Source organism: Babylonia areolata, chromosome 7, assembly GCF_041734735.1.
Source record: "Babylonia areolata isolate BAREFJ2019XMU chromosome 7, ASM4173473v1, whole genome shotgun sequence".
NCBI lineage: Eukaryota > Metazoa > Mollusca > Gastropoda > Neogastropoda > Buccinidae > Babylonia > Babylonia areolata.
The window spans coordinates 5,804,249-5,830,426 of record NC_134882.1 but is presented as its reverse complement, the minus strand read 5'-3'; the positions used below and the strand labels follow the sequence as shown (position 1 = coordinate 5,830,426).

The following is a 26,178-nucleotide window of genomic DNA, read 5'->3' as shown; positions in this document are numbered from 1 at the left end:
GTTGCCCATTCAAGGGAAGAAACTGCTGCTGTTGTGGATGGCTTATCCGATGAAGGGTTACTTCCCTTGCCTTGAGACCTGTTGCTGGAATATGCAGTGCAGAAAGCAAAGCGATGATGTGCGTGTGGTGTGTGCGCGCGCGTTTTTTTTTTTTTTTTTTTTAAATTTATTTTTTATAATTTTTTTTATATATATACGCAAAACCCATGTGTTCTGTATTACATGTCGTGATAGCTCTGCAATCACTATGAGGGTACATGCAATTTGGGGGGGGGAAAAAAAAAATCATGTTGGGAGGGGGTGCAGGTTAATAGGTGTGTGTCAGGGCTTGTGTGCTTTTATGTGTAGTGTTGAGCCTGTGCACTTTTGTTTGTGCTTTCATATCAGTGAAACTCCATGTTTATTGCATATCTGGGTTGTGCATGAGTGAGAGAGTTTGTGCGTGTCTGTACATTTATTTGCTAATTTATTTATCATTATTTTCTTTTTTTTCATGCATTTTATTTCAGCATTTTTGTTATTCGTTTATTTATTCATTAATTTAATTCATTTATTGCTGGTGTCATTCCAGTCTTGTTTGCTGAGTCACTGGGTTGCGGTGCTGGTCAGCATCTGCTTGGCAGATGTGTGATATATATATGGATTTGCCTGGATGTAGTGACGCCTCCTTGAGAAACTGAACTGAACTTTTATAAAGTAAAACTACACAAAAGAAAAAAAACAATAAATGGGAGAGGGGGTGGAGCTGGGCAGGGCTGGGTGGGAGACTGCAGGATGCATTGTGTATTTAGAATGGTGGTTAGGCAGATGATAAAATAATGAGTACAGTAACAGATCCATTATTTTACTTGGAATCAGTTGATAAATATCGCCTTGTGTCATAACGACCTGTCCTCCACTCTTCCTTCCCTTTGTAGGAGCCACACAATCGCTCTGCAATGATTCCCTCTCGCTGCAATGTGCTTGGCAGTGAGATTACTGATGCCCTCAAGAAGGAAGGCACTACAGAAGAGCAGGTAGACAGGTCCACCAGCTACTCTGAAGTAATGACCATCATCAAGGCCAAGCAACAGCACCCACACCACAAAGGGACAGACCCTTACTAATCTGCTGACTTGGCAGGAACAGGTGGCGGTGCTCAGACGGGCCAAAACTAACGTAAACCATCACAAATGTAGCAGGGTGCCCCTGTGGGACTGACAAGGGATCACCTGCTGCAGTCCTGCCTTCTCCATGAGGTGCTCGGAAAGAGGTACTATCCCCAGCAACCTGGAAGATGGCTGTGTGACTGGGGCCTCCATCTAACGAACAAAGTGTTTTTACTGATGGGATTTTTATTCTGCGACCTCTCATATACACTGTATATAACAGATAAAATATGTCTTAGTTTAGTTTGTCATCTAAATCATTTTTCACTTGTCACATTTTAGAATTCATGACATTTAAAAATATAGACGGGAAAATGTGTATTAACTGATTATGAATGGCACCTTGCCTGTTCAGCAAAAACAAACCACATACACACACAAAACAGTTTCCATCAATTTAATACAAAATCAAATCCACTGCCGCTGCTGCCTTAATGGCTGGAGATCATGCTGCACTGGATATATACGCTGGTGTCAATACCCCTCTCATGCTGAAAATGGCAACTGTGAAAGTTGAAAATGGAAATGCTAGGGTACTATAGAATCTCTGATAATCTAGGATATACTTTCAGATTCTGCCCAACTTTACTGTGCTTTGACCTGCATGCTCTGCTCTGTTGTGGTTGTTTATGAAAAAAATGCTGGATTTATCAATATTCCCTGAGTGTTGTCTTCATAAACTGTTACCGGAACATGATGTTAGGGAGATATATATATACATAGTATATTTCCCCCCCATCAATCTATTCATCCCAATATGATCTACCATTATATCTCTTTCAACCCCAACAGTATGAAATGTTTGATCCTTCCCAACATCTTTCCTATCTGACAGCCCTATATGTTCATCACTATATTGAACTTACTCTTATCCTCTCTAAACATCTTTCCAAATGTTTTCCCCAAAATGAACTACTTTCCAATGTGATGAACAAATGTCTTATCTCTTTGCTATCCATCCAGCCCAAATATTGCCCCCCCCATATTACCAGTAATTTTTTTTTTCCTTCCAAGCATATAATATCCGTCAACCTCAAATCGCTTTGCTATCCGACAGTCCCATGTTTTTCATCATGAACTTCCTCTAATCCTCCAACATAATCTGTCCACCCGAAATGTTTTCAAAACACAATGAACTTTTTATCTCCAACAATTTCCTAACTGCCCAACCCAATCGTTCCCCAACATAATTCCTCTTATCATCCCAGCATATCCTCTGTTCTGTCTGAACACCCGAAGGGTTCACCATATGAACAATTTTTTTTCTTATCCTCAACATTCATTCTTTCCCATCTGCCTTCAAATATTTCCCAACATTATTCTCATTCTCATTTCTATCTCCCCATTATTTCTCATTTCTGTTTTTTATCCCCCCCCCCCCTTCCCTGACACAAAGCATTACTCATACCATTTCCCATGGGCAGTACAAGATCACAATTCACCCAAGATCTTCAAGATGAGTCATGTATCAGTATAAACAAGCCATCTTGAACGAACTGTGCGACCTCCCAATGCAGTGCAGCGATCTCCAAGAACAAAAACGTATACAAACCAAAACCAAACTACGCTAGGCAATAGTCATGACGATGTCTGCAAACTGCCTAGAGATTGCCTAAGAGTCCTCTGGGTAGCTAAGTTCTTTAATCAAATTGGATACAAAATGAAACTGGGAGTGCTCTAAACCCTTCCAGTCCCCTTCCTGTGTGCAAAAAAGTGTTTCAGGATAGAAAATTCCCATTAGCATCATTGTAGAATTTTCCTTCTGCACAATATTTGACAGATTACAGAATACTTTATTATCTCAAAAGTAATAACGTAAGCCATTTTTTAATGTGACGGTAACAGAAAGACACATTAAAAAGAAAAGTTCCAATTAAAATCATAAAATTGTCACAACTGGACATCGTGTTAATTCTTTTTCTTTCAGAAAGGTATAGGTTATATTTAAGTTGTTTGATTGCTGTTATAAAGAAAAAAACATCCATGACCAAACCATCCCTTGGCAAGTAGTTGTTACCAAGCATAAAAAAGGCTTGGCACTGTGAAAGGGTTATTAAAAGGTGAAGAGGGAAGATAGGACACAATGCAAAGCAATATCAAAAACCACATTCACCTGCACAGATATGAGCGTCACCAATACAGGCTTATCTCAGGTCTTGTGATTTGTGCAAAACATTTATGACGATGCATCCAGGTAAAAAATATCAACCTACCACAGACCTGTCTGTTAGCATTTCTCTGACAGTTTGCAGACAGCAGCACAACATAGTGGGAATAAATGATTCACTACTAGATTTTTAAAAATAATTTCTCCATATATCGCCTAAAAAAACAAACAAACCCAAATTGGGTATTTGTGTGCAACTTGCAATAAGTAACAGTTAGCCATTTTCTAATGTGAAGGTAACAGAAAGACACATTTAAAAAGAAAAGTTCCAATTTTCTGAAAATAACGTATAACAAGCCTCTTTACAATGATGTAACTACTGTGATCAAACAAAACCTAGCGCCATATCTTGCTGTAACAAATAACATTAGCAGATGCCATCAAATTGTACAGACCAGTATGTACAGTAAGGAAACAAATATAAGATCAGCTTATCATCATCACCCATCATCGCCTTTAATTTATCTCCACAGTACATGTGCACCATTTTAACACTGTTCCGTCTGATGATGTGTGAGTTTCAAGCTTGTATCGTCCACCAAATGTCATTTCATAAACGATGAAATGGTCCAATCTTGCTTTCCTTTAGTTAGAAAATTTGGGGGGGAAGAAAGGTCAGGAATATTAAAAATAAATAATAATAAATAAAAAACAACAAAAAAAACCTGGGAACATGGCATCAACGAGACTGAAAATTTTCCAATCTACTCAAATTCCGTAGACTTTAGAAAATTCTGACCATTAAGCAAACTTAGCACTGCTATGGTGGCTTGTGCAAAGCAGTTCAGGAGAACCTGGTGTGATCTGCAGGAGCACAATGAAGGCAATAAGAAATCATAAACAGTTTGTTTCACACTGGGTTTGAAAAGACACGATAATGGAAAAGATCACACACAAACACTTCCTGAAATGGTCCACATTGGTAAAAGTTCTGTTTACACCCAGAGTATCCTGACCTCATGAATGAAGACAGCATAAAAATACAAGCTCGTTTCTGGAGGGGGTGGGGGAACACGCATATCCCTGACATCAGTTTTCGCTCAAAACAAACAAGTGCACAGACTTTTGAACTTTAGACACCTGGAAAACCGTGCATGCAATAATGATATGGGCCATATAATACGACTAAAATGGAACAACCAAAATGATGGGTATTCATTCAAATCTGAACATATCACAGATAACAAAACCTTATTAAGTTGTCACACAGAGTGAACCAAAAAGAAAAAAAAAAATGTACAAAAACTGGGGCACCAACACCTGCAGAAACTTGCTGTTTGTGAGTGGCACATATCACCGTCACTTCATTCAGTCATCCACTGTGTCCATTCTCGTTCAGTTAATTCTCTACATGCGCACTCTGATGTTTTCATACGGCAGTGGGCAACCCATCTTCATTTAATCACACAGCTGAACACAATCCAAGTGGTATTTACTGACCTGTCAGTGCCACACAAACCAAACCAAAAAAAATTATCCCAGTTCTGTTCAATTCTTGATTTCAATACATCTCCTCGCTTGCCAGCTTACCTATTTCTTAAATGTGCAATACATACCTTTTCAAAAATTAACAATTGAGCTGTGCAAAGAACAATTTTGACCCCACAAGTGTATGAATTACTTGAAATTAATAGTGGGCTCTTTAAAATGAAACATACACAACATCCACTGCAAAGGAGATCCACGTTTACAGCAGCAGAGTGGCCAGAAGCCAGGGCCACTCTTACTGTTACGTCATCTGAATGACTAGAAATATGGTGAGGTCTAAGTCTTATTTCATTCTGTAATCCTAAGAATTTCCAAAACATCGACTGACCTGTCAAACCTGGAACTGCACGGTCCCAAAATACACTCAATGTAGGTTGTGTGAGTATAATCCAACACAACAGTTGTTGCCCAATGCACATCCATAAATATTGAAATAAGGCAAGTCCAAAAAAAATCCCAAATTCACACTGAAAAATGAAAAACCTGAACCAACAGCGACCCTTTGTATGTAAGTTGTGCAACTAATGCTTGGATTTGTCCATCTTTTGTATGAACCTGGTCTCTAAGTCATCCTGTCAAATTTTGGTTTATCTTCATGATAAAAACAAAAAACATCCAGCTCAGTCAGACGTGGGAGAATCGACAACAACAGTCACCTCTGATTGGGGTTCAACTTCCGTGCTTGGCAAATGCAGATCCTTTGGAATGTTTGTGTGGGGAGGCGAGTCGAGGTCTTCCATGACGAACACGTCATCCTGCCTGTCCTCTTCTTCCGCTTCCTTCTCGCCATTCTCCACCACATCAATGTTGTAGGACACACCCTGCGACGTCTTCAGAATCACACTGCTCCTCATGCTGGGCTGGACATCCCCCGTGTCTCCAGAGCCCTGCTCGGAGCTGAAAGACTCGCTGTGAGAGTTCATGGCGGCCACAATCATGTCAGTGTAGTCGCAGGACGCAGAGAGGGGATGCTTGCTGGGCGACCCCGGACTGGAACTGGAACCGTTCACCCCGGCAGAAGACGCAGCGCTGGTCTTGGAACTCCGCGGAGACTTGGATTTATCCAGGGAGAAGGTGGCCGAGCGGCAGCGGATTTTCCGATCAAAGTCTTCCTCCCCTCCCCCAGGAGCCTTGTGGTGTCGCCGGGCCACTCCTGCTGGGGTGTGGACCGCGCCACCTTCCCCGTGGCTCATGTTGCTGAGGCTGCGTCGGACAGGGCTGGGAGACGACCGGCTGAGGTCGTCCATGCGGCAGGGGGAGCTGGACAGCTGCCGCCCAAGGCTCTCCATGGACCCTGTCAGGTCCGCAGACTGGGACATGCGCCACATCACCTGCTCGTAGTCCATGGACAGGCGCTTGTTGGCCCGCGACTCCTTGTCGTACTTCCTCATCAGCACCTGGCACTTCTCGTGCAGCTGTCTGCAAGCAGAAATGGGGGAATCAGTCACAAGTTCTTGGGTGGGACAGGCTCCTGTTGGGTTGATAACACCAATCCTGCAGTTTGTGATACTTTGGAGCTGACAAATGGCAAGCATCTAATAGAGTACAATGTCATATATCAAGTCTGATTTTCCAGTGGTTTATCTTGTGGTCTCTTTTCTTTTGTCTTTTGTTCCACCCCTTCCATGTAATGTTTGTACCATTCCCCTTTTTACCCCCTGTGAAAATGAATAGAAAATGTAAACATAACAGCTTCCACACAAAAAAATATATCATGCTTACAATGCTTGAAAACCCTCTCCCCTCTCTCTCTCATGCACTCACTCCTGACATCAAGCATGCCAGTAACATGACACAGTCATCAAAACATCCAACAGGAAGCCCAGGAACAATGCCCCACACTTACTTTTCATGGTCTGTTTTGATGTTGATGATGGCCTGGAGGTTCTCCACTTTCTGCTGCAGTGAGGCCACCTTCTCCTGGGCAATAGGCAGCTCTTCCAGCTGAAAGACAACATCCACACGGAGTCACAATGACCAGTGAAAGTGGACACATGTACAGAACCATGGGTTTCGTAAACAGCCAGTGCTAAGTGTTCATATCTTACAGAACTTTGGCTTCTTTAATCTAAATTCTGTCCGCAGTGCACTTGTCAGATACTTTCATCTCTATACATCATGCCTGTGTTCCTGAATCAGTTCCTTGATTAATAATGCCCTGGTGTGTGTTTTCTTTTAGTCAGTCTGCACTGCATGCCAGATTAATAATGCCCTGGTGTGTGTTTAGTCAGTCTGCACTGCATGCCAGATTAATAATGCCCTTGTGTGTGTTTTCTTTTAGTCAGTCTGCACTGCATGTCAGATTAATAATGCCCTTGTGTGTGTTTAGTCAGTCTGCACTGCATGTCAGATTAATAATGCCCTTGTGTGTGTTTAGTCAGTCTGCACTGCATGCCAGATTAATAATGCCCTTGTGTGTGTTTAGTCAGTCTGCACTGCATGTCAGATTAATAATGCCCTGGTGTGTGTTTAGTCAGTCTGCACTGCATGCCAGATTAATAATGCCCTTGTGTGTGTTTAGTCAGTCTGCACTGCATGCCAGATTAATAATGCCCTTGTGTGTGTTTTCTTTTAGTCAGTCTGCACTGCATGTCATTTTGTCAAAACAAGTTGTTATAATCATACTGCAAGTATTTTCCTCCAACCCCTCTCCCATGTTTAATATTACCTTTAAAGTTGTTTTTTTTCTGCTTTCTGCTGATAGAGACAATTAACCCAACAACATGCACCAACTGCACACCACTGAAATGTATTTATCAGTGTAATACATGCTGATCTGTATATGTTAAATACAAATGCATACAAGATCACTAGCATGCATGCACACACACACACACACACATACACACACAGCAAGTGCAAGTAACTTCCCCCAAAAAGAAATACAACGAAGAGCAAGAAAGTGGAAAGGAAGAGGTAGGAGGTGTGGAGAACAAGAAAGAGAAGATTCAGATGGTTAAATGTGTTTTGGCCATAGGCATACATACACACTGGGGAAGGGGAAGGGGAAGACAAGAAAGAGAAGACAGAGAGAGACAGAACAGGGAAGGAAATAATAACCGACAGACAGACAGACAAGACAGGCGGAAAAACAGTGACAGTGGCATCCTGAACAGAAACCTAGTGGGGTCGTAGCCCTCTACCTGTTTCTCCAGGTCCATGTTGTGACGACGTAGTTTCTGGATCTCCTCCGTCCTCATGTCGATCACCATCTTCAGGCTCTCTATCTCGTTGGGCAGGTGCAGGTAAGGGGCCAGCGCCAGCTGTGGAACATAATTCAGCATTTATCTCTATCTGTCTATCCATCCATTATATGTTATACAAATGATTTTCAATAATGATTTGAACACAGCATTCATAAAAACAATGTTGAAAGTTACCAAACACACACATACATATCTCTCTCAAAAAAGCCCCCCACAAAAAACAAAAACTATATATATATATATATATATTTATATATATATACTTTTCTGTTTTACTCTTTATAGTAGATTTGAGCTCTACTGAACTTTTTAGGTTTGAAACAGTAACAATGAAACACATTTCAGTGATAAATATTATCAGTGTAACTACAGCAGCATTCACTTGACTGCAGTCACAGAATGAAACTTGGAGAAACTGACCAAAAAAAAAAAAAAGGTAACGGTATTTTCTTTTTAATCTTCTCTTTTTTTTTTATGAGATCAGGATGAGAAAAAAAGGTGTAATATTTTACCCTCAGTAGAGATCATTTTGACTTGACCTGACATCATCATTAAGCCACTGGACAAGGTTGGACAATCAATCTTAGCAATTCTATGGAAACAGCAAAGACTTCACACTGAACAAACTTTGTGCCACTAAAATCACTTGTGCAGTCTATCCTTGTAACCCTCCCCTGAACAGCCGTTGAATATTTGAACGACTTCAGTGTTTGCATGTGTGTTTGTTTGTTTGCGAGTTTGTGTGTGCACATCTGTTCATGTATGGCATACTTGTTGCATGCAAGTTTATGCATATATATACAACTTTTCACTGTAAACATCATGACCTCCACGGCTGAGAGGTATAAATGCCATTCTGCATGATTAGTATTATTTTTACAAAGGACACATCATCCTGGCAAGTGTGAACATCAATATGCATTATTATCATCAATTATAGAGGGCACATTACTCTGGAGGGTATGAACGTTAATCTGCATATCATCATCATTGCAATGAGCACATTTCCGTAGGTGGTATGAATATCAATCTGCATCATCATAATCATCATTACATTATTATTATTTCTACTACTACTACTTTTTTTTTAAATATTATAATTATTATTTATTTATGTACGCTTATAGTTGACTTCATCAAGTTTTTGCGCCTTACACATATTAGTAGTGGTAGTAGTTTTTTTTGTTTGTTGTTTTTTTTTTAAAATGTATTTATCTATTATTTATTCACCCTTTTTTTTCTCAAGGCCTGACTAAGTGTGTTGGGTTACGCTGCTGGTCAGGCATCTGCTTGGCAGATATGGTGTAGCGTATATAAATTTGTCCGAACGCAGCGACGCCTCCTTGAGCTACTGAAACTGAAACAACAAAGGACACCATCATTACCTGGACCTTGACGTCAGCGTCCCTCTGAAGCGCCTCTTCGCTGGTCTTAGCACGCATGCGCAGCTCGTCGCATTCCTCGCACAGTGACTGGACTTTTTCCTGCCAGGCAAAAAACACACATGCGGTGGATTCATAATGCGGATGTCACATTTGTATGTGGACGAGTACTGTCAACAAGGGGAATGATTTAAACGACCCTCGTATGAAAAGTATGACATTGTTTGGCAATTTAAAAAAAAAATCAAGAAGGAAAATGAAATGATCAAGTGCACACTTTAGACAATCTCTAAGAAACTCACATTTCGATTTAGAATACATAAAATGAGGTTTTCTCTTATCTTTTAGAAACTTCCCCTCTCTCACTGTTTCACTCTAATTCTCTCTGTCACACACACGCATTCACATACACACTTGCGTGCACATACACACACGTGCACACACCCTTACAAACATGCATGCACACACATGGCTGTACTTACAGACAGGCTGAGCTTGATACTCTCAAAGCGGCGTGTGATATCTTCCAGCTTGTTGCGATGCTGACTGTGCAGTTCTGTTCAACAAATACAGATTTCCTTTCATTTCGCCTCTTGTGTCTGTGTCTGTGTGTGTGCAAGTGCATGTGTGAGTATGTGTGTGCAAGGATGAGAGAAAGAGTGTGTGTGTGTGTGAGAGAGAGAGTGAGACAGTCGGTCAGATAGACTGACATAAAGATGGACTGACATACAGAATGGGACAGAGACAGACAGAAAGGGACACACAGACAGAGAGCTGGGAAGCCGGTCGATATTTCATTTAAGCAAGGCTTGAATTACCCCCCACTCTGTCTGTCCCATGACCAAGAGACAATTTAACTCCTTTCTTCTTCTCTGCCTCTCTCTCTCTACCCACCCCCAATCCACCTCCCTTCACCCACCCAACCCCCTTTACCACTCTCCCCCATACTTTCTAGTCCCCCACAGCCCCTCCACACACACACACACACGCCCCCAATTATTTTCAAGTGAGAACTTGGATGTCAAAAACCAGACTTTGAAATGACATGGCCCTAATCAACCAAGTTAGAAATAATTATGCCCAGTAAATTTTTAAGCATCTACTCCACTCCATCGGACGGGGAAGGAGGTGGAGGGGCACTGGGTGGCGGGGGTGCTGACAGCCAGGAGTTCTGTCTTCACAGGAGCAGTATACCGTTGAGGAATTGAGAAATACACAAAACATAATGACAGGAATACTTTATTTTATTTCATTTTTTAATTTTTTTTTACGTCATTTCATTTGGAGATGGTCTGTAATTGCACATGGTTGAAGTGACACCTACAATATTTCTTGTCCAATCTCTTTTAATCGTTTTAAAATCAGAAAAATATAAATCAAAGAAAGCTCCAAATTAGAAATACTGTTTGAAAAATATAACAAAGATGAAGATGCATTCTGTCTATGTGAAATACACACACACACACACAGTGCGCGCATGCGCACGCACAGGTGCATGCACACATATATGCATGCGCTCTCTCGTCACAAACACACGTTCTCACCCTCTTTTCTCACCTATAACGGTTATATGCACAATATACATATATGATACGGATACTCATGAAAGAGTGGGGGGGGGGGGGGGGTGCACTAGGAGAATGAGATCTCACTCTCTGCTGAAAAGAAAAGAAAAACCAAAAAACCTGTAATACTGTCAAATAGTTCAAGGTCTACCGCCGAAAAGAAAACTATCAAGTAACCCTACCCACCAATCAGCCCTGTTCCCTACCCTCACCTCTCCCACTGCTCATACCCCAGGCCCACCACTCCACATACAACACTATCTCTACCACTTCCGATAGACAGGATGATGAAAACGTGTGTTGTCCTTACCTTTCATTATGTATTTTGTGTCAGTTATTTTATTTACTTCTTTTTTTGCCAGCTTAATTTTTGTGTGTGTATTGCTTGTGGTCACTGGTTTTTGTGTTATGCCTCTTTTTAAAATTCCAAATCTGATGCCCTATTTTCTCAACATTAACAGTCTCCTTTTCTTACGAAATCAGAAGGGGGTGGGGGGGGAAAAAAAATGACCACCTCCCCCCCCAAAAAAAACTGTTTAAGTTTACTATCTTATCCTTGATAGCAGTTCTCACCTTTCATTTTATGTCGCACGTCACCCAACAAACCACGCCGCCCGAGCACCACCTCCATTTTTCAGTGCAGTTGGTCGTGCCTGACAATTTATTAATTAGTGAGTCAATCGCACCTAAAACTATATAATCCTTGGGGGAAACCTATACACAGGGTGCCAGTGTCTCCGTAAGTCACTCTCGAGTTCCTCCTGATTCTTCACACGTATCCGTGATCACAGAGTCTGGATGAAAAATTCAGCTGACAGAGAACGAGGTCAAAGGCACCTTAGTTTTTTTGTTTGCTTTTATCCTTTTCTTTCTTTCTTTTTTTTTCTTTTTCTTGTCTTCTTGCAACTGTACGGTTCTTCTCTTGCTAACCAATGAAAAGGAAAACAAGTAGAAATCCTGAGCTTCCTCTCAAAGTCTTGTGCGTCCTCAAACTGTGGGGAAATAAGCACCCAAAGGCGAGTTAAATCTCTTGCTCTCTTCACAGGAGAGGATTATACACCGATACCCCCCATCCCCACCCCACCCCCTAACCCCCAGAGTCGTCGGCTAATTGCAGGCCAATTCTCTTTCTGACTTCTCACCAGCAACAATGGCAGCTCAGAGCACGCAAAGGAGGAGCGACATGGACTGGTCGATCTTCAAACTGAACTCCGCATCAAAGGAAAGGCGGAGATCAATGACTCGCGACGTTAATTGGGGGCTTGAAATATAACCAACCACCCGCTGAAATGGAAAGTTTCATTCAACGTCGAAATACTTTTTTTTTTTTTTTTGTTTGGTTTTTTTGCTTTACACCATTCAATCTGGCGCTTATTACTAACTTAACATCAACAACACGTGGAAGAGCAACGAGGACACATTCATTACCCTTCGTTTGAGTCTGCTGAGCTGTATAGATTTTCCATCAACACAGTCTGGAGACTGAACATAAACATAGGAGCCAGGCAGACCTGAGCACAGAAAGTGCAGGTAAATGCCAGACTTTGGTTAACTCAAGCCTGCCTGGCTGAATGGGGCAAGAGTGGTGGTGTTCACAGGCAACAAACTGTTTCCCCCCCTGCCCCCTATCATGTGTGCTACTTCAGTACTTGTGATCAGACCAAGGGAATCGCCCATGCACACGTCACTGGCAGACTTCCCCCCTACTTTTGATCACACATTGCCTGCCTCATGCCGCTTCTAATCATAGCTCCTGCATGGTGTGAAACGGTGTCCCTGCAAACGGTGCCCCATAAAACGGTGCTCTAATGGTGCCCCATATAAATGGTGCCGTAACGATGCCCCTACAAACGGTGCTTCAAGGATGCCCCTACAAACGATGTCATTAGGCTTACAAACGTTGTCCCACAAACAGTACCCTAACGGTGCCCCTACAAACGTTGCCTCAAAAAACGCTACCCGAACAAACAGTGCCCTGTCCCTGTAAACGGTAATCAAACGGTGCCCTACCACTGTCTGAACACAGCAATTGCAAGCTGCTCGACCCCGCGCAGACCACAGCAAGATAGGTGCTCGGTTGCACCGGTAGGCAGGCAGAGATATATAATGGTCACGGTGTTTTATACTGAACAGCACCACCGGGTGTCGGCGATTGTCTTTTTTTTTTCTTCTTCTTCTTGTTCATGCGAACCTCACCACCACCCCCTCTCCCCCCAGGTCCCCTTTTTTTTCTTTCTTTTTTTCTTTTACAGCCCCACTTACCTAGCTACTCTCATTTTCACTGAATTCTTAGGATCTTTCACAAAACACGCAACACGGACAGAAAGACTGCATATAAGAAAAAGAGAAACAGGGGTGTGGGACAGAGAGAGAGAGAGAACACAGCTTTGCCTTGGAGGGACAAATACTGAAATAGCTATGCCATGCCCTCGCCAACTGTATTTCTTTAACACCAAACCCAACAGTAAACCTACATACTGTTCATTTTCTTAAGGGGGGGTGGGGGTGGGGGGGGGAGAGAATGCTAAGTGACCTCCAAACGTTTTGACAAACGTCTACCGCGAAACCAAACGAGAACGACGACGCACCGCATACTGCTTCGTTTCAAAAGAACTGTCAGGAACGATCAGTCCAAAGGAACGTTTAATCAGTCATCAAAACCAAGCGGGTTAATCGTTCTGACTGACCAACGTCAACAAACTGACAGCACGGCTGATGATGCTACCAGGCAGTCCACTGCCAGCCCTCGGCTGTCGGTTCAGTGTTTAGGTTGGACAGAAGCCAAAGCCATGGAGTGTTTATGCTGGTGAAGTAAACCAGATTTCCGATAACAAGAAAACCTAGTTCAAACGTTTTGCTAACCCCTGCTTGCCGTTCACCCTGAGCACTATATATCGCTGAAAGCGACAGTGTGGGTCTTACCGGGGCCACTGCCGGACACCCTTTTAGAAGGAGGGGAAATAACCGATTCGAAGCAATATCAGTAAATAAAAATGCTTAAACACTTCCCACACAGTAAATCAGGTAGGCCTATACTTTATATTTTCCTTTCTCTTAGGGGAAAAAAAGAAAAAGAAGATGATTCGAAATAACATCAATAAACAGAGTACACGAACACCTTCCGAGAAGTGAATGGGGGGGTATAGGCTACTAAATGTTTTCCTTTCTGTAAGAGGAGTCACCCCCGAAAACGGAGTATGGCTGCCTACATGGCGGGGTAAAAACGGTCATACACGTAAAAACCCACTCATACGAGTGAACGAGGGTGTTGCAGCCCACGAACAAAGAAGAAGAAGTAAGAGGAGTCGCATACCGCGGGCACTGTGTCCTTTTTTCTGCGCGAGGCTATGCTACAACACAAACAGGGATGAGAAGAAAATGATGCCACTTTTCTACTGGCAACACAAACAAATCATGCACAATTCTACTGACTGGATCGGAAACATACACAGCGGTCTGTCCTCTCCGCACACAGACTGAGCAAAAGTGCCTCGCCGTCGACCGAAATACCAAACTCTAATAGATATAACTAGCACACTCACTTTTCGGAAGCCGCCTGCGAAAAAAAGATCAACAGAGGACACACACACACACACACACACACACACACACACACACACACACACGCACACACCACCTATCCCGTACGGTGCATTATCTGTGCTCGTCCTAGCTGTCGAAGTATCAAACTGAAAAGACGATAAGTGTATATCTTAAAGGAGCGACAGGATCAATTAGATAGCATTCGTGTAGTACACCTACTCATTACTTTATGTTGTGTCTCACACACTGACGCCCCGATAAATCACAAAGTCAAGAGCCACTTAAACGATCTTCATTTGCACCCCTTACATTATCAGTCTCGATGCCGACGCGCGTGCGAATGCAAGTCAGTAAATTGTTGTTACTATATCGTGTGTGTGTGTGTGTGTGTGTGTGTGTGTGTGTTATGCGTGTATGTGTGTCGTGTCAGAGAGAGAGAGAGAGGAAACTCAAAACTCAGAACTCAAAACGTTTTGTATTCAAGGATTAAGATTTTAGGCATGGCCCATTCTTCCAATCTGTCCTTGCTAATCTACATCAGTTACAATAGCACATATGAATTTAATGAAAAAAAAGTACTGCAGAAAGAATATGATAAAGAACAGACACACACATACGCACACGCACAGATTGACAGATGGATGTAGAAGAGAGAGAGAGAGAGAGAGAGAAAGGGGAAAAGAAATATGTCATCAGTATCAACAACCGGATGACTAGACAGAGAGAGAGAGAGAGAGACTGACTGAATTGAGAACCTCTCTGTAAAGGTCTCATAATTGTTTTCAGCGGTTTGGGGTTCCTTAATGCATATATATCAAATACCCGAGTGATGCCACCTTGTCATCACTTGAGCATTTTACATAAAAAAAATTGAATAAATAAATAAATAAACGATCTTCCCTTATAGCCCTCAAAACGGAAACATCATTATCTAAAAACAGCAAATGCATAATACACCATGAATACATTATCTTAAAGAAATAGACACATACAACACGACATAGTTTTAAAGTGAATGAGAAGAGAGAGAATCAAAGAGGGAGAGAGAGAGGGGTTGGGTGTGCTGATAACGAGAGAACAAATGGATAAAAGAGAGAGAAAGAGAGAGAGATATATTTATGTGTCAGGCGTGGGTGGAGAATGGTTATTATCTTCATTAAAAATATGGAGGCATGTTGCATGTGAATTCTTCTTTATCAAGTGTTGGGAGTGTTCTGTTTCAAATTATCAAAGTGCTTCAACTTGACTAGAAAGAGAACTGTAATTAATCTCTCTCTCTAACACACACACACACACTACCACTACCACTCCCTCGTCACATAAACTCCCATCCCCCTCCGCACACACATGCTCACTCAAATACACCGCCCCAAACATATTAATACACATACACACGTGCAATAGATAGCTGCAGCTTTTTATCCTCTCCTCTGCCTATGTAATAACGTACATTTTCTTTACGGAAGGAGGTAGGAAACTTCACACACACACACACACACACACACACGCTACACTCACAAAATAAGCGTGCAGGCCCTATATCGATCCAGAAAGGGTATTCTCTCTCTCAGACGTGGGGGCTATCCCCATTCATAATTCATCACTGCCCACCACTTTTAAGACGCAGTCAGACGACTGTAGTTCTTGGCGATGCATGAACATTACTGCTCCTACACACATAAACACGCACGCACGCAGGCACACACGCATACGCACGCAAGCAAGCGCACACAAACACTAAACTCTCTCTCTCCCCCCCACCACTGCAGTCCCCTCTCCCTGCATACATTTCACACACGCACAGACACAGATACACACACACAGTCATGCAACCACAACCACCGTTGCATCCCCTCCCCCAACGCCACCCCGATCACCACCACCCACCCCTCAAACGCCCTCTCCCACTATCTTTCTCTGCCAAATGACAGCACACAAAGAGACACTGGAAGAGCTAGGAGGGAGATCTGAACGTTCGGTCAAAGAGTCAAATCTGAGACAGACCGAGGAATACAATACGACAGGATTCAAATACACACGTTCTGTTCAAATGGGGGTGCTGGATGTTGCGGTTATTAACTTTCAATGATCCTTCACAGGGTTGAGGGAGAAGATGATGACGAAGAAGGAAGAAGAAGAAGAGGAGGAGGAGGAGGTTTTGTTCGAATGGGGGTGCTGGATGTTGCGGTTATTAACTTTCTATGATCCTTCACAGGGTTGAGGGAGAAGAAGAAGAAGAAGAAAATGAAGTAGAAGATGAAGGAAGATGACAAAGGAAGAAGAGAAGGAGGAGGTTTTGTTCAAATGGGGGTGCTGGATGCTGCGGTTATTAACTTCCAATGATCCTTCACAGGGTTGAGGGGGGAGAAGATGATGAAGACGAAAAAAGATGACGACGAAGGAAGACGAGGAGGAGGAAGACGATTTGTTCGAATGGGGGTGCTGGATGTTGGGGTTATTAACTTTCAATTATCCTTCAAAGGGTTGAGGGAAAAGAAGAAGAAGATGATGATGAAGAAGGAAGATGACGAAGGAAGACGAGGAGGAGGAAGACGTTTTGTTTGAATGGGGGTGCTGGATGTTGGGGTTATTAACTTTCAATTATCCTTCACAGGGTTGAGGGAAAAGAAGAAGATGATGATGAAGAAGGAAGATGACGAAGGAAGACGAGGAGGAGGAAGACGTTTTGTTTGAATGGGGGTGCTGGATGTTGGGGTTATTAACTTTCAATTATCCTTCACAGGGTTGAGCGAAAAGAAGAAGAAAATGAAGAAGAAGAAGAAAATGAAGAAGAAGAAGAAGAAAGGAGAAGAGAATTCTGGTTTTGTCTTGTTAGAAAAAAACGTCCCACCTTCCATCTGCTGGTCGTGTTTGTTGCGTAGCTCTTGGATCTCCTCCAGATGGGCCAGTTTCACCTGGTTGGTGAACATCTGGTGCTCATTGGTTATTTCTGTCACCTGTCGAGATTATAGACAGCTTGTTACGAACTATGTTTTAAGATTACTGACATGGCGAAAACAAGGCGGCACCGTTTTTAGAGTATGTGCGTGTGTATGACCATGTGCGTGCGTGTGCGTGTGTGTGTGTGCGCGCGCGCGTGTATGTGTGTATGGAGACGCGAGGGTTGCATGTATACTTCATGGGAAAAAACAAAGAGAAAGATATGTTGCACTTGTTAACGAATAAAAAAAGAACCAAGGCCATACTGCCACGCTTTCGCGCATGGTGGGCAGTGTCTGTGAAACGCGAGGGTGCTGTTAATAGGAGATAACTGGTGATCCACAGCTTCACACTCCATTCGATTACTTCCCTTGCCTTATGAAAAACACCCAACTTTTTTCATGGCGTACGTGTGTGCATGTGCGTGTGCGTGTGTGTGTGTGTTCACGTCAATGTGAATGAGTGCATCCCTCTATATCTGTGCTTTTTCCAAGTTACCACTCAAAGAAATACTTAGTTCAAACAGTGTAACAAACACTGATGACTAAGCAGTGACACATGTAGCACACAATACATACCTGACGCTTATGAGCCTGTTTCAGATATTCTGCATGCTTTTCTTGACACGTTTCCACTGCACACATGAAATCATAACTCAACGACACTGAGCTTTAAAAAGAACCCAAAAGACTCAATGTTATAATGAAGTACAACAAATATGTAATGGGTATGTGTGTGCATGTATGTATATGTTTTTTTTAAGTAACTATTTCTTTTATTTTGAACGTTTTATGAAATCACAATGATATGGGAAACAGCAGTGCTGGAAAGTTGCGTCGGTGTGGGTGGGAGCGGCAGAGTGATTAGCTGTTCCTTTTTCTTGCTGAAACTGTGTGTCATACCCAGCATTTAATACACTGTATGTGTACAATTTATGTTCGAGCGTGTGTGTGTATGGGTGTGCATACGGACTAAGTATGTGTGTGCGCGTGTGCATGTGCCTGGGCCATTCATAGACATGTGCCATGCCCTTAATCTGGATATACAGACAGCATTGTTCTCTTTTCATGTCAGCTTTTATGCATGTATCTTTTGTTAGTTTTAATCTGCTATGTGTCAATGTAAAAAAAAACCAAAAACAAATAAACAAAAAAAACAACAACAAAAAACAAAAAAACACACCATCTAGTGCTCTGTAGTTACTTGCTGTAAAACATAACAATACTAGTTCTAATAATAATACTAATAAATAATACAAAGAATTAAATCAAGACATAAATCAACAGATAATTAATTAATTAATAATGGTAATGACAAGAAGTAAAGGAGCAAGAGGAAGTAAAGGAGTAAGAAGAAGGAGAGGGGGGGGAGGAGAAGGAGGAGGAGGGAGGAAAGAAGAAAGAAAGAAAGAAAGAAAAAAGAAAGAAAATTTAACACCATCACGCCCCACCCCCCACGCCCCTAACCCACCACCCTCCTACAACACTCACTCTGCTGAACGTTCTTCTGGTGCTGCGAGGTGAGGTTCTCCTCCAGTTCCTTGAGGGCGGCCTGATGCTCCTCCCTCAGCCTCTGCTGCTCCGCGGCATGAGCCTCCTCGGCCCGCCCCATCTCCTGCCTCAGGCCGCACACCTCCTGCAGGGCGCTCTCCTTGGCGCCCCGCACCTCCTGCACCTGCTGCTCCAGCTCCGCCTTCTGCTGGTTCAGACGCTCTGGAAGGGGTAGGGGTGGGGGAGAATGTATGGATGAATGAATGAATGAATGAATGAATGGATGGATGGATGGATGGACGAACGGATCGATGAATGAATGAACGTTCTGGGTTTGTTCTAGGCGCGGAAAAAAAAAATTGCCCGCTCATAGGTTTGTGTGTTCACAGCAGCATCCGTGCTCAAAAACGCAGAGACAAAAACGAGAGACACTGAATGTCGGTACAGCAGACAACACACACACATTTCCTCTAAAACATACATTTACACTTTCCTACACTAATATTAACAAGCATTCCCTCCATCTCACCCACTACCTCTCTTCTTTTCGTCAAATAAGGCTTCCGGTGAATGGACGGTAAACTGAAGATCTCACACACATACGAACAAGAAAGCGCAAGGCCACCCATCACCTCTGACTTTAATATATAACTTATTGTTGTTCCACCAGTTCCCCCGCCCCCCCCACCTCTCTCTCACACACACGACCTGAGTTGACGTTTCTATAACTTGGTTGTCAGCTTTCCAGTTAGATGCGTGTATGTGCGTGCGTGTGTGTGTGCGTGTGAGTGTGGGTGTGTTTAAAATCGTGGAAAGATAATTCTTTTTATCGGGCTTGCTTTGCTATGACTGTCCATCTCTTGTCTGTGGTTTTGTTATTCATGTTCTACGCCAGTGCTGCATGTAATATGAATGTATCACATCACAGACTCCCCCACGCAAAGTTTCTCTTGCTGAGATATGTATCAATTCTGGATTCTGATAACGTCGGTCTCACCATTTTCAACCACGATGTCGCTCTCACGTACCTATGAGTTCATGCTGCTCCGTCAGTTTCCCTTCAGAGGTCTTTAACTTGGCAGTGATCGCTGGGCAGGAAAAGGCGTTCAGCTGAAAACAACAACAACAACATCAATGAAAGATATGGCTATTTGTATAGCGCCTATCCTCGGTCGAAAACAAAGCTCTAAGCGCTTTACAAACATGGAGTCATTTGCACAACAGGTTGCCAATCTGGGTAGAGCCGACTGACAGCTGCCATTGGGCGCTCATCATTTCTTTCCTGTGTCATTCAATCAGGTTTCACACACACACACACACACACACACACACACACACACACGCCTTTGGTTGTGCAAAATAGTTTTTTTGTTTTGTTTTTCAAATGTTTGTAAATCGACGGGTGATCTGGAGGGAAAATTTAACTGCTTGAAGGTATCTTATCCAATAAGCTTATTTGTTCTTATTAACCACATCTCCCCGGTTGAAGAAAGTCCTTGTTCTGTATCTTAATAATAATTATCATTTAAAAAAAAAATATTATGAAGAGGAGGAGAGCAATAACGATAAAAGTAGTTGCAGTATTCTTTTTAGGCAACGCAGTTATGCACCAGTAATAATTATGAGAGAGAGAGAGAGAGAGAGAGAGAGCATTCCATCATCAGCACCGTGGCATCCATACTTCACGATAGACGGACGCCCTTTGAAAGTTTTGGTGTTCTCAATTCACGACAGAGGAGGATCACAATTGAACAATTTGTCTCCCATTCTCAGAACGAACACACACACACACACACACACACACCAAACCCTACAACCTACACACACACACAAACACAACCCCCTCCCCCCCATACACACAACCCCACTATCCCCCAACCCAAAAACCCACCCACACCCACGCCCACGCACACCCCTACCTGCGTGGTGCAGTAGTTGAGCAGGCAGGCCATGGCGTCGAAAGCTTGCAGGCCCGCCTTGAGCTGCATGCGGGTGTAGTTGAGCTCCTTGGTGCGGGCCTCGCACAGCGACTCCAGGCGGGCCACCTCCTGGGCACGGGAGCCTCGGGCCGACGTGGACACCACGTCCGGGGGCTGACCCGACTTCAACCCGCTGCCCGCCCGGTTCCGAGAGAGAGACTGGTCTGAGGAGAGAAAGAGAAAGAAAAAAAAAGTCAGAAGAAATAAATGACTGAACTGGGTAGAAAGGTCGGTTCCCAGAGATTGCCAGGCTGATCGGATGAGGTGGTTGAAGGAAAAAAATATAAAAAGAAGAAAGAAAGACTGAATTAGAAATGTCCGTTCCAAGGAAGAGGCTGGTCCTGACACACAAAAAAGGGGAGAACATTCTAAATAAGTATCAGTATCAGTAGCTCAAGGAGGCGTCACGGCGTTCGGTCAAATCCATATACGCTACACTACATCTGCCAAGCAGATGCCTGACCAGCAGCGTAACCCAACGCGCTTAGTCAGGCCTAGAGAAAAAAAAAAAAAAAAAATAAATAAATTCTAAATAAATGAACGAGCACGGACACGTTTTCCAGTATGTCGTCTTACCCAATACGCTCAAAGTCTCTCTCTCTCACTCACTCCCTCTCTCATGGCTAGTGTGGCATTACCTCCACCCCATACTTCACTTGGTTCACCAATGGTCATATCGTCAGTTCCAGAAGTTTCAACCATGTCGTTCTTTTCTTGCTCAAGAATCGTGCCAACATACATGGCCACGAATGCTACTAGTAATTCTCTGAGCTACGTCTGAACTCTACACATACTCAGAGATCAAACCATGACGATGCTGACACTGACACCCAGTAGAAGAGGAAAGGAACGTTATGAGGCTTCTGTTAGGGAAAGAGACGAAATGAAAGAATATTCGAGTCATCAGAAACAAACGCTGGCCACAACTTTATAATAAACCATTGGTAAAGTTATTATTAAAGTTATTATCAACGAATCCACTTCAGTTGTAGTCAGCCGGTGGTGGCGATGTACTGAAATAAAATGGAACATTGCTACCCCTTGCCCCGTTATCTTTTCCCTTAATTCACTTTTTAAATGCCCGCCGCCCCCCTCATTCTCTCCCCATTTTGTTTCTCAAACTCCATTCTGTATCATAAAAAAATAATAAAAAAAAAAAAAAAAAAACTGCCCTGATAATGGATGTCATTTCGTTCATTTCAGATGCGTTATGTATGAAAATCTAGGGGTTAAATTTCTGCAGAGTTCAGCCAATCCTCCTGCTGAACATTCTTCGAGAGAGAACGGTACAAACAAACACACACACACACACACACACACACACACACTATATATATATATATATATATATATATATATATATACTGGCTCTTAAGGCAAAACAAGGCAGAAAATACACAGACAGCGAGGGTGCGAGAGCGCGCGCGCGACAGAGAGAGAGAGAGAGAGAGAGAGAGAGAGAGACTCATAACTCAAAACGTTTTATGGCCTATTCTTTCAGTATGTCCTTGCTGATCTACATCCATTACAAATAGTGCACACATATATGAAGGATGAGGGAGAAAGAAAGAAAGAAAGAAAGAAGAGAGAGAGAGAGTGTGTGTGTGTGTGTGTGAGAGAGAGAGAGAGAGAGAGAGAGAGAGAGAGAGAGAGATCAAAGACCGATATAGAAGAGAGGTGTCGGTGAGAGAAAGAGGCAGAGCGACAAAAAGGAAGACAGACAGACAGACAGAAAACGTCTTCACAGACAGCGCCCTATCTGTAACGCCCTTCCCTCTTCAAAGATCCCATGCTGCCAGATCAACAGGGCAGGGGGGAGGGGAACGAAGACAGACAAAAAGGAAATGACAGAGGAAAAAAAAACCGCCATCGCGGAGCTGCCAATCACAAACGAAAACAGAGGCGCCCATGCTGACCGAACTGACAGGGAGAAGGGGTCTGGGTCGGGGTGGGGATGGGGAGTACGGCAAGTAGGATAGACGCCTTCCTTAATTCCCTTTCTCCTCACATCGTGCTCTTTCACTGAGATCGCCTCGCCCACCAGCAGTTCACACCCACCATAAAGATACGACAGGGCAAGGTAGAGTAAAGTAAGACAAAGTACGGTCAAGTAAGATCAGATCAAATAAGATGGGATATGGTAAGATAAAAAAAAAAATAAAAAAATAACTTCATTAACTCAACTTGAGAAAATTGGTCAGGTGCATTGTCACAACATAGAAAAGTAATCAACAAGTTAACAATGATAAAAACAAATGTGAATCAAAGATATGACGGAGACACGAACGGAAAAGCACTGTCTCTCATGCATGCCGTCACCTTGTCCATTGTCCACCACTGGAGGTCCCGCAGGCCGATAGGCACGGATCCACACCTCCGCGAACGGGTGGCCGTACCTCAGCTGCCGCATTTCCTTCAGTACATCCATCGGAGGGGGTGCGGTTGAGGGAGGCACCACTTTAGCTACACCACCACCTCCTTGAACTTCCGTATTTTCTTGAGTACATCCATTGCGGGCGAAAAAACCGCTTTAGTTATAACACCACCTACGTTACCTGCCGTATTTCCCTCACTACATCCGCTGGGGGGAACACCATTATATAGCTACACCACCACCATCCTCAACTGCCCTATTTCCGTCCGGACATCCATCAGAGAACACACTATTTGAGCTACACTACCACCAACTTCAACTGCCACATTTCCTGCATTATGTCCATGGGTGGGGGGGGAAATCACTTATGTGATAACATTTTGTTTTGTAGCGACACCACCCCCTCCTTCGGCTGCGCTGCTGCATTTTGTTCAGAACATCCATGGGGTTAAAACATCATTTCAGCAGCGACACCACCTACATAGGATGCCGTATATCTTTCAGTACATCCACTGGGGACCACCAAGCCTTGCAACACTTCACTCGTTTCCAACGTATCTTTGTGTATCCAGACCACAGACAGTAGGACATAAATTGCGTCCAAAGAATTGAAGCATTATGTTTCTCCATGAACCATGACAATCACTGACGCAACAATATGGTCATCTCTAATAAATCACTACAGTCGGTAAGCGTCGGCCACTTACTTTCTTCAAACACGCTCCTCAGCCGACCACTCCGACTGTTCCAACACTTCGAGGGAATTTTGCCCACCATGTTTTTACCAGTGTATCGTATGACTCTAAATCCCCAAAATATAAATATAAAAAAAGTCATTATACAAAACACATACACTACAGAATTGAAAGCCACTTGAAAACGCTGACATTAAAGTACTGACCAACAGTGAAGATTCCAATCAAACATGTCGACAAGGATATGTTTCCAGACGTATTCAACTACACGATTCTATCGACTGGTCAGGACCGAAACTGAGAAAGAAAACTGAAATAAGCAGACCACACAAAAGAATTCGATATTTTCGAAAATAAAATACACGAGCGGCGGGTGGAATAATGAGTTAAGATGCAAGGACACTGAAAAAACTCGCATGCACCAAAAGAAGTAGAAAAGACCGACACGTGTTGATTTATCAGCTGTGTACCTTCCTGCCACGGAAGAGCGGCAAACAGACAAAGAGTAAACACCACTTGCACACACGTAACACATTTCGCTGCATCATCATCTACCCAGGAGGGAAAGTAAGTCGTCCCGACACGTGTGTATACATGTGTGGCACCCTGCCAGTAAGATGTGCGTTTACCTGGTTATCACTCAAGTGCAGGGAAGAAGAAACCTGTGAAATGGTGTCAGAAGAAAAAAAATTCCAAAATAAATGCACAGAAAGCTCTAACCCCAACCTCCTAGCAATTACCCCCCCCTGCCCCTCCCCCACCACTCCCCCCCAACCTCCGAACACCCTCGATACGCATGCACAAGCACACATGCGTGCGCGCGTGGTATTCGACCAATGTAAGTAATGCAAGGAAACTGTTGTTTCCCGATGTAATCTATGGATGCATTTTCTCTTCAGTATCAACTGTTCTCTAACTGCTGTGCTGTGGTCTGCATTGAAAAGATTAAAAACATATTATAATAACAAAGCACCACTGCACCCACATACCGGGCGGAAAATGCACACTGATGTCATAATTACAAAGACAAAAAAAGGAGACTAATGAGCTCGTATTAAAAATGTTCAGCAGCTTTTTCCTAACACTGAACCATATCCAAATACACCCCCCCCCCACCCACACACACACACACACACAAACCCCTTACATCACCACACACACGTGCGCCACAGACATATCAAAGGTTCAGCCCTGTATCTCCAATTAATAATCACACACATGTGATCACTACCACCACCTGACCAGTGGCAAGAGCACCGAGTGTTAAGCGTTTCAAAGTGCCCCAAAACCCTACACAAAAAACTTCGCAGACGAAATCTAGTCAGTAGTGTTTCCAAACCAATGTTTCACTGCATCATCACAAAAGTTATTATGATAATAACAAAATAAATATATGAATGGCAATATTAATAATTGATCAACTAATAGATAAAAATCAAATAATTTCTCATTCAAAAAAAGTTTTACACTCTTGTCATCACACTGGTGATATAAGCACCCGGCCGCTTCCACTCAAATTCCCAGTTTGTATACCTGCCGGCAAAACGACGTTATCACAAGACACCGGTCTCTTCCAAGCAGGCAGGTAATAGCCACCTGCAGTGTTGGAACACAAATCCAATTTTCTTTTTAAAACCTCCCCACCCAAACAGGCTATGCTGCCAGCGTGCCAGAACGGTCCCACGAGAACGGTTTGCCAGCCAGCTGCCCGCTTTCCCTTTCGTCTTTCAATGAGGTTTTAATGGAAACGGATGGGGCGTCGGTCAGCAGGTAGTCTGCTGTCTGTCTGCTGTCTGTGCACGTGCAACTCGCCAGGCCTCGTTCCCGACAGGAAATGCCCTTTATTCCACGGACAAGGTTAAAAAAAAATTGTTTAAAAAGAGCAGACAAGGAAAGTTAGTACTATATTCCCTGTTTGATTCAATAATTTTAGATTTTACCACGTCAGACTGACGCAAACTTGGCCTTCTGGTTTGCTCTGTCTAATAGATGTGGTTTCCATCAGTTTGACAGGGTATGATATATTACACCAAATGGTAATTAGATTATTTTTTAATGACAGAATCAAAGTTCACCGGCAAATAATCCCAAGGAAACACCTACTCCCGGACCACGTTTAACCGAAATCCCAGTTGTACATAATTATGCTCAACATACACAAAAAGGCACAAAAACAATTTCAATGAATCGCAATCCAGAGA

General features: G+C 43.0%; 1 protein-coding gene across 6 annotated transcripts in view; it reads right to left on the bottom strand.

Moving 5' to 3' along the window:
• Nucleotides 1–1,530: 1,530 nt before the first annotated feature.
• Nucleotides 1,531–26,178, bottom strand: part of LOC143283684 (uncharacterized) — a 154,507-nt gene continuing 129,859 nt past the window's right edge. For all 6 annotated transcript variants that reach the window (XM_076589909.1, XM_076589914.1, XM_076589911.1 and 3 more), the window contains 10 exons: nucleotides 20,849–21,072; nucleotides 19,958–20,039; nucleotides 18,930–19,151; nucleotides 18,018–18,073; nucleotides 17,351–17,456; nucleotides 9,874–9,947; nucleotides 9,395–9,493; nucleotides 7,947–8,066; nucleotides 6,650–6,747; nucleotides 1,531–6,222 (listed from right to left, as the gene is read on the bottom strand). In XM_076589909.1, the coding sequence (XP_076446024.1) occupies nucleotides 5,424–6,222; nucleotides 6,650–6,747; nucleotides 7,947–8,066; nucleotides 9,395–9,493; nucleotides 9,874–9,947; nucleotides 17,351–17,456; nucleotides 18,018–18,073; nucleotides 18,930–19,151; nucleotides 19,958–20,039; nucleotides 20,849–21,072 (1,880 nt within the window). In that variant the 3' untranslated portion in view covers nucleotides 1,531–5,423. The remainder of the gene's footprint in view (nucleotides 6,223–6,649; nucleotides 6,748–7,946; nucleotides 8,067–9,394; nucleotides 9,494–9,873; nucleotides 9,948–17,350; nucleotides 17,457–18,017; nucleotides 18,074–18,929; nucleotides 19,152–19,957; nucleotides 20,040–20,848; nucleotides 21,073–26,178) is intronic.